The 12,110-nt window shown below is 42.0% G+C and overlaps 1 protein-coding gene across 1 annotated transcript in view; it reads right to left on the reverse strand.

Annotated features, from left to right (window-relative positions):
* Zswim5 (zinc finger SWIM-type containing 5) overlaps nucleotides 1-12,110 on the reverse strand; it is a 110,188-nt gene that overhangs the window by 20,645 nt on the left and 77,433 nt on the right. Inside the window, exons 3-4 of the mRNA XM_028785590.1 lie at nucleotides 4,800-4,948; nucleotides 1,728-1,878 (exon numbers count right to left, since the gene is read on the reverse strand). Coding sequence (XP_028641423.1) covers nucleotides 1,728-1,878; nucleotides 4,800-4,948 — 300 coding nt within the window. The remainder of the gene's footprint in view (nucleotides 1-1,727; nucleotides 1,879-4,799; nucleotides 4,949-12,110) is intronic.

The raw sequence follows: 12,110 nt of genomic DNA on the forward strand, positions 1-12,110 counted from the left end.
CAGGCGGATTTCTGAGTTCGAGGCCAGCCTGGTCTACAGAGTGAGTTCCAGGACAGCCAGGGATACACAACAAACAAACAAAAACCTTGAGAAGGATCTAGTCTAATACATTATTGCTGAACAAATCTTAGTATTTCTTTTTTCAAAGAAAAATGATTTACTCTGACTTGGATTTTAGAACTGCTGATCAAAGTTTGTGATGCCTTAAAACACTGCTTTTCCAGGTTTTGGTCACTGTGGTGGAATATCATATATTCCAAAGAACAAATGAAAACAATTCCTTTGACCACTTCACTCTCCTTTCTAATGAAAACAGGTTCTTCTGAAGACTGACTGTGTAGCTGTGCCAGATACTTTCTCAGTCTCCAGTTAGCAATAAGTAGAAATGTAGTGATTTTTCCCCAAGTAAGGTCTTGCTAAATTAAATTGTTCAGGCTAGTTGGTCTTGAACTCCCCCTCCCTTAGACTTAGGTTTCCAAATGCTGGAATTCCAGTTATCTAATGCCTCTTAATCATGGATGAGGATCTCACAGTCCTTTTCTTTCTTTTGTTTTCACAGTCTTTTCCAAAAAACTATTTTATTATTACTTACTTATATATACATGTATATATGTCTATATATGTGCTTGTGCCTGAGTAAGAGGCACCACCCTGGAGCTAGAGTTATAAGCACTTGTGAGCTGCCTGACATGGGTACTGGAAATTGAACTTGGGCAATCTGCAAGACCAATACATGTTCTTAACCACTGAGCTGAATGTCTCCAGCACCAGATTTCACAGCCTCTTAAAGTGTATTGGTATTTTTGTTCTCAAATGGAAATGTCTTAAAGGCCACACAGCCTCAATTTCAGATACTAACTAAAGATGAAAGTTTACTTATATTGGCTCAACTCTTTTATTTAGAATTATATTTGTTTATTCCTTTTTGTACTTTCTGAGACAAGATTTCACTATACAGTCCTAGTGGACCTGGATCTCTCTATTTAGACCAGGCTGGCCTTAAACTACATAGACCAGCCTGCTTCTGCCTCTTGAGTGCTGGGATTAAAGTGTGCCACCATGCCTGGCTTGCTCTTTAATGCAGAAAGAGAGAAAGAAGAGTACAGTAGAAGGCTAAAGCTTAAGTACTGGAAACCTCCTCATACCTGAGTGATCTGGCTAGGCACGATACCAGAGAGGAGACTCAGAGAAAGCATCTAGAGTGAGGCCAAGGTTGTGTTGTATTATGTTTTGTTTTAAGACAAGGTTTAATGTAGCCCAAGTGGGCTGGAACTAAGTAAGTTTGGATGATCTTGAATTCCTGTTTCTCCTTCCTCCACCTTCCAAGTGCTGAGATTACAGGAATGTGGCAGCACACCTGGTTTTACGCAGTGCTGGGTATTGAACCCTGGGCCTTACTCATGCTAAGGAAGTACTCTACTAGCTGAGCCACATCACCAGACCTTGAGGCTAAGCACTTAGAGAGCTGGGGTAATGCCATGCAACTGAAGCCGAGTGAAGAGGTTTTTTCTTTCAGCAATGTAGGCAGCATGATTTAGAATCCTTAACAGGAAGGCTCACTGCTGCAGAAGCAATGAAGCAAGATTAGGAAGCTTCTGTAGAATCTAAAATGTTTCACCAGATAGAATTAGCAAGACCCACACAAAGAATGACAGCAAATCTTCATTAACGTATGTGTTAGAGGGCAAAGTGACAGGATATGGGATTTGTGAGGGATAGAGACTCACCTAGCTCATCCCAGAGCTGCCTGCATTTGTCTGTCATGCTTGTTCCTTGCTGCCTCCAGAGTGTGAGGCGTGGATCAGCCATAAATTGCTCAGTGATAAGTGTCAGCATCCTGGCTCCATTGGAATCTCTCATCCGAAGCATCTCTCGAACCTGAAGTACAAGGAGGGGCAAGTGATTGGTAACCACACAGTATAAAAAAGGAGAAGGTGAAGGACGGAGAACAGGTTGAGAAGATGATGTACTTGCATAGTACATTTAAGAGGCAGAAAGAAAGCCTTTCAACTCTGTAAGTGAAATTCCTACATATATCAAGAAAGCCTGTTATATATAATGAAATACTTCTTTAAACACATTAGGATAGCTGGAATCAAAGGACAATGACAGTTTTGGTCTGGTAAAAGTAAAGAAATCAGGACCCATAAACTGCTAGTGAGACTTTACAATGAGGCAGCAACCTTGGAAAATACTCTATGTATATAAGAATGTTAATAGCACTCTCTTACTCTCTTGCCTCTAGATTCTCCTCGCCCTTCCTCCCTTCCCTTCCTGCTCTCTCCACGTGGTCATGGCCAGCCTCCACTTCTCTCTCCTCTCTCTCTCCTCTTTCTCCACCATCTTCTCCCTTTTCTTTCCCTACCTTTGCCCTCTGCCCTGAATAAACCCCCTCCCCTTTAAAAAAAAAAAAAGAATGTTAATAACAACCTTTTTTTAGAGTAGCCAAAAGGTGAAAGCAATCCAAGCGTCTACTAACAGACAAAGGATAAATAAAATGGATTACTTAACTGTAAAGATGAACATTTAAAACATCAGGCTAAGAAGTAAAGACGTCAGTCACAACACACACACACACACACTCATATATATTTTTATTATTTGAAAAGTCCAGAATAGGGAAACTTATAGAGACAGACAGTAGATTAGAAGGTTACTGAGAGCTAGGGGTGGGTAGGTGGCCATGGAGGATGAGAGAGAGTGTTAGTGTGGAGATGAGGCTGCCATCTGCTCCAGTTACTCTGTGTTGAATCAAACATAGCCTTTAGGTTGTGCCTTGCCCAGATTAACTCCATTTTATAAGACAACAGTTTGGCTCATGTTGAATGCAAATGCTGATGCAGAAGAGCTCCACATCTTGTTTGTGTAAGTAAATAACTACCACCTACCCACCACTAACCAGGGGCACATGCTGATAAACAACTCCTTCGTGCAAAATATGACCACCCATGAACTTAACAAATCAGGAACACGTGGGTAACATCAAAAGCATGTCAAAAAAGCAGACTTGTGAACTTACTGAACACACCAGACCAAAAGATGAGGCAATCTCCTTATCTGGGTCATATAAAAGAAGGGACACTTAATAATGGGGTGCAGGGATACCCGCCAGTTCATCAGCAGACCAGCTGACACAAAACCAGGTAATGAACTCCTGACTGTCTCTGGGGCTTCGACCCAGCAAGACCCCTCTGCTTGACAGTGCCTTCTTGGAATGCTGTTCTTTCCATCTGGCTTCTCATCTTGAACCAGCCCTGTACTTGGAACTTTCTCTGTATCTCAGAACAGTTTTGTGACTGGGATCTCATGTCAGTATCTTCATGTATGTGTACATGCACATGTGTATGTTTGTGTGGAAGTTAGAGGATGACCTTGAATGTTGTGCTTCAGGTACATTTCATCTTTTGTTTCATCTCTCACTGGCCTGGGACTCTGCTAAGTAGGCTAAGCCCACTAACCAGTGACCTCCAGAGATGCAGGATGTCTGCCTCCCATTGTGTCAGCACTGCAGCCACTTAACTGCAGGTGCAGTTTACGAACTGAACCATTCCCTCCCACTTATTTTAATATTTTTATCTCACCCCTTTGAGTGATTCTCTTTGCATGTGCCTGCTCTCTGCTCTTGACTTCAGAGAGGGCTCAATGACCTCTGTAGCTCTATTTTTATGTAGCCAAAAAAAAAAGAGTTAAATTATCTGCTTCTCTGTATTTGTACATACACACAAACACAATACACACATATATACAACACACACACATACTGCCTACACAGGTAAATAGATGATATAATGATACTCTGCTGTCAAGCCTGCTGACTGAGGTCAATCCCTGGAACCCAGGGAAAGGGGGAAACAGAACTATTCCATATGGTTATGCTCTGAGCAATAATGTCATAAGATCTGCCCTCAAATAAGTTTTAAATTAAGAAACCCTGTGACTGTAGTGTGAAGTCAGTACTACTTGGTAAATCAAGACCAACAAAAGTGACATCAACTATGAATTTATTGTTTCTTTTTTTTAGAAAAAAATAAATTTGATGTTGTGGAAAGACAAACATCTCAGTTTGTTTCTGAAGCAGCTCACTTACATCTGGTAGGTAAGGGATGAACTTTCTTTCCAAGATGATAAGAATGTTAATTCAGGTGATGACACTATACTAAATATGTGTGAATATACCAACCCCATGCTAGCAAGTGTTCTACCACTGACCTGTATCTCCAGCCAATATTGTACTGGTTATATGTGTAAACCATGTAATATATGTTATATCTCAGTAAAGGTGTTAATGGAAAGAGGAAAACAAACGACAAAAACCAATCCAGCCTGCCTGGCACGGGCACCTCCAGTTTCAAAATCGTCTCTTTTGGAACATTGTTGAGAATCTAGTCACTGATGCTTCATCGGGCAGCTTTTGGGTCACAGTAGAGGGAAGATGGTTCCTTGCTAAAGTTCTCCAGCACTGTGTGCTCATTTAGAGAGTAGAGAAATCCAGACCACCAGAAGGAGAGATCCATGAAATAACCTGATTGTGAGGCTCTGCTTATCTTCTCCTGCTAGGTTTTAAGCACAGCTAGGTGAAGTAAGCCAAGTACATACACCAGAAGGCAAAAGTGTGGTACACACAGTTTACTTAATATTTGAAAAGAAGGAAGGACAGAGGGAAGAAGGGAGGGAAGGAAGGAAGCCAGGAGGGTGGGAGGGAAGGAGGCAGAAGAGGAAGGAAGGAGGGAAGGAGGGAAGGAAAGAAGGAGAGAAGGAAAGAAGGAGGCAGTCAGGCAGGCTAGCTTTTTACTTCTTACCTTGGCAAACATTGAATTGAGCTGCTTCCCAGAGCCATAGTAACCCCCCTGGGAGAGAAAAAGCTTCACTTGTTCTTTCACCTGTTCTTCATCCAAGTGCCAACAGTTCTCATCGTTGATGCTGGCCCCAGCTGTGGGGTCAGGGGCGCCTGTGAGGAATAGGAACACTGTGAGCACATAGATGCAGGTAGTCAGTGCTTTGCAACTGTGTAGCACTTCAGAAATGTAAGGTGTATGCTAGCTTTACATTCACAGAAGTCACATGAAGTCTATGACTACTGAAAAGCCTAGAATAAAAATACATATATTTTGATGGGTAGTGGTGGCATATGCCTTTAGTCCCAGCACTCAGGAGGCAGAGGCGGGTGGATCTCTGAGTATGAGGCCAGCCTGGTTTATAGAGTTCTAGGACAGTCAAGGCTACATAGAGACCCTGATTCAAAAATCAACAAACATACACATGTGCTACCGTTAAATATACATTTGGCCTCTGTTCTACAGTTCATGGCATACAACTATTTTTTTAAATGATTTATTGATTTATTTTATGTATATGAGTACACCATTGCTCTCTTTAGACACACCAGAAGAGGGCATCAGACCCCATTACAGATGGTTGTGAACCACCATGGTTGCTGGGAATTGAACTCAGGGTCTCTGGAAGAGCAGTCGGTGCTCTTAACCACTGAGCCATCTCTCCAGCCCAATTTTTTTTTTGTTTTTGTTTTTTGTTTTTTTGTTTTTCGAGACAGGGTTTCCCTATGTAGTTCTAGCTGTCCTGGAACTCACTCTGTAGATCAGGCTGGCCTCGAACTCAGAAATCCGCCTGCCTCTGCCTCCCAAGTGCTGGGATTAAAGGCGTGCGCCACCACTGCCCGGCTCATACAACTATTTTTAAAAAAAGATTTTTCAATTTATGTGTTTGTGTGTTTTGCCTAACTGTATGTCTGTATATCACGTGTGCAGTGCCTAGAGAAGATAGAAAAGGATATCAAATCCTCTGCGACTAGAGTTACATCTAGTTGTTAGCTGCCATGGGAGTGTGGATATCAAACCCAGGTCTTCTGTTGAGCAACATGTATTCTTAACTGCTGAGCCCACCTCCAGTTATGATACACAACTTTAAATTCCCTGTACTTTACTTTTCTTTTCTTTTCTTTTTTTTTTTGGAGACAGGGTTTCTCTGTGTAGCCCTGGCTGTCCTGGAACTCACTCTGTAGACCAGGCTGGCCTCGAACTCAGAAATCCGCCTGCCTCTGCCTCCCAAATGCTGGGATTACAGGTGTGCACCACCACCGCCCAGCCCCCTGTACTTTTCAAAGTGGTGTTTTTCTGTGTGGTAATGAGTTGGGGATGACACTTGAGAGAAGCTAGACAGCTTCAGTATTGGCTCTGCTCACCCAGGCAGAGAGTTGAGACATTTAGTCCCACATGTCAACCTCTAATAACAAAAGAGTCCTAAAGGCTATGTTGTTTGCCAATGGCTAGTGATTTTAATCAATTATTATCTATTGTCTTAGTCAGGGTTTCTATTCCTGCAAAATATCAGGACCAAGAAACAAGTTGAGAGGAAAGGATTTATTCAGCTTACACTTCCACATTGCTGTTCATCATCAAAGGAAGTCAAGCAGGTCAGGAAGCAGGAGCTGATGCAGAGGCCATAGAGGAATGTTACAGGATTACTTCTCCTGCCTTGCTCAGCTTGCTTTCATATAGAACCCAAGACTACAAGCCCATGGATGGCACCACCCACAATGGGCAAGGCCTTCCCCCCCATCACTAATTGAGAAAATGCTTTATAGCTAGATCTCATGGAGACATTTCTTCAAGGGAATCTTCCTTCTCTGTGATAACTCCAGCTTGTGTCAATTTGACACACAAAACCAGCCAGTACATCTATGTAATAACAATTACAAAAACAAAAACAAGCCCAATAACAGAATTTGCAGAGCTTCTGGAGAGTATAACATGAAGGAGGGTTCTCAAGAGCAGTATACCTGGAGAAAGTCGGAAGCATGGTCTCTTGTAGCATATGCTTTGCCCAATATATTTTTCAGTTGTACCTTTGGTAATATTATAATGAACCTACAAATGTAAGTAAAATGTTTCCCTGATTCTGTGACTTAACCCAGCAAATTAACTGAACATCAGGAGAGGAGTGTGGGAATCTTGATTTATGGTCAGTCAGCCAGCTAGTTAAAAGCTAAAACAACCTGAGGCATGAGGCTGGCATCTGAAGCAGGGCAGAAGAGGGGAAGAGTTTTGAGCCTTCAACATGTAGGTATCACACCATCTCCAGGTAGTTAGTATCAAAAATGAATTATATTAGAGGCCATGTTGGTGTCTGCTGTGAAACTGGTTGGTTGCTGTACAGGAAAAGAAAATCCCTAAAGAGTTGATCACAGAGGCATTCTGGGCTGTATTCTGAGGCTATGAGAGGGGAGGCTCACTCTGTTTCTCCTTTGTATCTTCAAAACACAGGAGGAAAAATCATACCATTTCCTCCCTAGGAATGTGATATTACTTTGCCTTGACCTCTGAAGTTCAACTTTCTATTAACACACATATATTATTTTTAAAACTAAATATATTTTCTTAGAACATAAAGGTGTATTTTTAGCTAGGTATGGTAATGTAGGCCCCTGGTGGCAGGAGAGTGGCCAGGCCCTGAACTACAGGGGGGGAAAAAAAATGAAGAAAAAGCTCAAAATCAAGCCAAAAAAATCCCGCCAATCCCTTATCTTGCCCCAAGGTCAAGTCACATAATCCCTCCAATCCCAAACTACTTTGGAAAGCTCCACCCTGCAAGAAACCCTAGGAAAAGCCTGCCTCTGCTCAGTTTTCTGCTGTTTCTTGCCCATCCAAGCAGAGGCAGCCATCTGCTGTGCTTTTCCCTTACAATAAATCTCTTGTGTGAGGTTTGTTGTGTGGTGTGGCTTTGTGGTATTCCTTGGCTCCTAACCACCAGAATACTTTTTCCCTTTTAGCTGTAACAGTGGTGGTACATAATATGTAATCCCCAGAACTCAGGAGGTAAAAGCAGAAGGGTCTGGAGTTCAAATCCATTGATTAAATAGTAAATTTAAAGATAGCCTAGGTTACATGAGACATCTCAACCAATAAATATGTTCCATCGTATTTTACCATAAAACTACTTCCTAAAGCACAACAGAGCTGTATTTGTGGTGACATGATTTTATCCACGTTGTTCTTTGTATCTGGGCTTACTCAGCAAAACCACTTTACACACAGTTGCAGTTATTCACTCAGACATCTTCCCTGAAAGTTTGTTGGCTTCTTGCTCGAATTTCAATCTCTAGCTAAATTTGGGTGAATAATGTATTAGCATACTGCTGGTAACTGTTAAGACAATTCTTGTGGACATGCTTTTGGAATGTTTTGGAACTGATTTGGTAGCTTGGCAGAGAAGGAACTGAGATCAATTAGGTTAAGCCAAGGACTGGGTTTTGGGGTACTTTGGGCATAAAGAATGAGGAAAGAGTAACAGTAGTGGTCCCAAAGCAGAAGGCAGAGGCAGCTGGACCAATTATCATCCTATGTGATTCAATTAGAAAATGAAAATGTAGAATTAGGTGGTGGCTCATGCCTGTAATCCCAGCACTTGGGAGGCAGTACTTGGGAGGCAGAGGCAGGCGGATTTCTGAGTTCGAGGCCAGCCTGGTCTACAGAGTGAGTTCCAGAACAGCCAGGGCTATACAGAGAAACCCTGTCTCATAAACTACCCCCCCCCAAAAAAATGAAAAGAAATAAAATGCAGAATTAGGAGCCTGCCTAAGAAGAGAGCTGGCTTTAATCAACTGGGCTAGAAGTATGGAATGATATCATCTCTCAGGATTTGAGGAGGTTTGAAGAAAAGTAGGAAACTATAGAACACTATGGATCCTCATGGTCACAGCAGTTGTGAAAGAAATCAGGCCCATTAAAAATATCTAAAATATCTAGTGAGGTTTTACAGAATGAACTGCTAGAATAGAGCTAGGTCACTGCAAAGAAAAGAAGAGAGTAGGTTGACATTTAGGCAAGATACAATAGAAAATTGATGTGACTGTTAAGACTATTAGTCATCTGAAAAAAGCATGAAATGGCAAGAAGCCCTACAGAGGGTGTGTGTGTGTGTAAGACATGGTCTTCCTATGTTGACAAGGCTGGCCTCACTAGCCTCAATTCCATGACGTAGACAAGGTTGAATTTGAATTCTGGATCCCCCTTCCTTGGCCTCCCAAGATTTACATATGTGTAGCATCATGCTCTGAACCACAGAATATTTCCATGTTTTTTAAAAAAGACTTATTTAGGTAGATGAGTGTTTTGTCAGCATGGATGTCTTCATATCAGAAGAAGTCTGTGCTTATAATTCCAGTTATATGGGACTACAGTTATACAGGTAGTGAGCTGACACGTGGATTCTGGGAACTGAACCTGGGTCCTTTGGAAGTGCAACCAGTGCTCTTAACTACTGACCATCTCTTCAAACTCAATATTTTTGTTTATTAAGCAAACATTTAGACAGATGCAGTACCTCTAGTCCCAGCAACTTGTGAGGCTTGGGGAGGAGGACCTCTTTGTTCAAGAGTTCTGGCTGGAGCAATATAGTGAGATCTTATTTTAAAAACAAAACAGGACCAAAAAAACAAAAACAAAACAAAAAAAATTCTAATTTTGCCGGGCGGTGGTGGCACACGCCTTTAATGCCAGCACTTGGGAGGCAGAGGCAAGTGGATTTCTGAGTTCGAGAGTTCGAGGCTAGCCTGGTCTACAGAGTGAGTTCCAGGACAGCCAGGGCTACACAGAGAAACCCTGTCTCAAAAAACCAAAAAAAAAAAAAAAAGTAGGCAAAAGCTAGTTTGTGCAGTGTTTTACACATCAGAGTGTGGACTTCATCCTAACAGTAACAGGAGAGCACTGCAGTACCTTCAGTAAGAAGCGGTGCAGCCGGCCGGCAGTAGAGCACGTCTTTAACTATAGAACTCTGGAGGCAGAGAAAGGTCAATCTCTCTCTGTGAGTTAGAGACCAGCAGTTTGGTCTACAAAGTGAGTTCCAGGACAGCCAGGACTACATAGTGACACCCTGTCTCAAAAACAAACAAAACAAAAGCAAAAACAAACAAACAAAATGGTGTGACAATATCTGTAGTTATATGTTAATGGTTTGTATAAGCTTGGCCCAGGGAGAGGCATGATTAGGAGGTGTGGCCTTGTTGGAGGAAGTGTGTTACTTTGATGTGGGCTTTGAGAGTCCCTCTTCCTACCTGCCTAGTAATCAGTCTTCTCTTGGTTACCTTTAGAACAAGATGTAGAACTCTCAGCTTCTCTAGCATCATGCCTGCCTGGATGCTGCCATACTTCCTGCCTTGATGATAGCATACTGAACCTCTGAACCTGTAAGCCAGCCCCAATTAAATGTTGTCCCTTATAAGAGTTGCCTTGCCATGGTGTCTCTTCTCAATAATGGAAACCCTAACTAGGACAGTCATAGGAAAATCACTTGGGATGGTTCTGTGAAGGAGAGAATAAAGGGGAACAATATGGCAATCTAGGTGAAAGATTTTGCAATGGAATGCATGTAGAAAGAAAAGATGTTAGAGATGAATACAGGTTTGTGTCCATGTCTAGAGCACAGTGCTGATCGTTGGGATGAAAAGTGAGCAGAAGAATAAGCAAGTCTGAGGAACTTAACTCTAGCCAGTGTGCAGTTCAGTGGTAGTACACTTCCCTAACATATGAACGGACCTCAGTCCATCCCTGGCACTGCCCAAAATTAAAAAGGTAAAAGAATATAGACTATACATTCACATTTGGATCTACTGATCTTGGGATGTCTCTGTGATATAAAAACCAGGTGGATATATAAAGTTCACAAGAGCTGACCAGAAAAATGAATCTGTGTGTCATGATAAATGGATAACATCTGAAATCAAGGGTTTAGCTGAAATTGTCTATAGAGATCACAGAAACTGAGGTGGAAAAGATTAAAAAGTAATGCCCACTGGCCAGGCAGTGGTGGCACAAGCCTTTAATCCCAGCACTTGGGAGGCAGAGGCAGATGGATTTCTGAGTTCGAGGCCAGCCTGGTCTACAGAGTGAGTTCCAGGACAGCCAGGACTACACAGAGAGACCCTGTCTTGAAAAACCAAAACCAAAAAAAAAGAAAAAGAAGGAGGAGGAGGAAGAGGAGGGGGGAGGAGGAGGAGGGGAGGAAGGAAGGAAGGAAGGAAGGAAGGAAGGAAGGAAGGAAGGAAGAAATGCCCACATTCCAAAGTCAGACAGAGGAGAGGAGAGGAAAAACTTAGGAGTTAGTGAGGAGAACCATTTCAGTTAGGTAAGCAATACCTGAAGTTTACAAATTAGCTTCCTTGGCTGTCCATTAACTCTCAGTTCACATCTATTGATTTAAATTTAAATTACATTGAATTAAATTGTTCTTATATAGGTTTGTTGGTTTGAATAGTTTAGCCTTCTCATAAAAAGAATGAGAATGAGGTGACTTACCTTCTGGTAACACAACAAAGTAAATGACACTTTAGTGTGATAGTGAGTTCTTCTTCAAGGTGATAGGAGAAGATAAAATGGAAGGGGTATCTTTCATAAATAATTATTAATCAAGCCACAGACAAAGCACCCAATTAGCTAAATAAGAAATATCACACCATCTCTTATTTAAAGTCCTCTAATGGTCTACTATTACTATTAGAATCAATCCACTCGAAACCATTTCAGGAACTGGCTTTTTCTCATGACACATGTTCTAAGGGAGCTTTGAGGTCTAAGGAACCAGTTCCCTGACTCCTGTTCCTTGAGTAGGAGCTATTGTAGCTAAAGTTGCCATTGAACTTGCTGCAATGTGAGAATGACCTGAGTTATTGATCCTTTTGTTCCCAATTCCCAAGGACTAGGATTGGCCAATAGGTGTGGCAACTGTACCTGGTCCTTAAACATCTTTTTGAACTATAAAAGTAGCACATACTTACTATAGAAAGTATACAAAAGCATTTAAAAAAACTCACCAGTCATAGTTTACTGTTACTAATGACTGGGCCATGATGGTGCACGCCTTTAATCCTAGCACTGGGGAGGCAGAGACAGGTGGATTTCTGAGTTCAAGACCACTCTGATCTTCAAATTGAAGCCCAGGTCAGCCAGGGCTATACACAAAAACTATGTCCCCACACCTGGGGGGGCCCCCGCGCGGGGGAATAAGTAAATTCTATTTTTATTCCAGTTCTAGGGACTGGACTCAGATCCTTGAACATACCAGGCCAGAGCTCTATCACTGACCTACATCCTCAGATG

Source organism: Grammomys surdaster, unplaced genomic scaffold (genome assembly GCF_004785775.1).
Source record: "Grammomys surdaster isolate TR1022 unplaced genomic scaffold, NIH_TR_1.0 100, whole genome shotgun sequence".
Lineage (NCBI taxonomy): Eukaryota > Metazoa > Chordata > Mammalia > Rodentia > Muridae > Grammomys > Grammomys surdaster.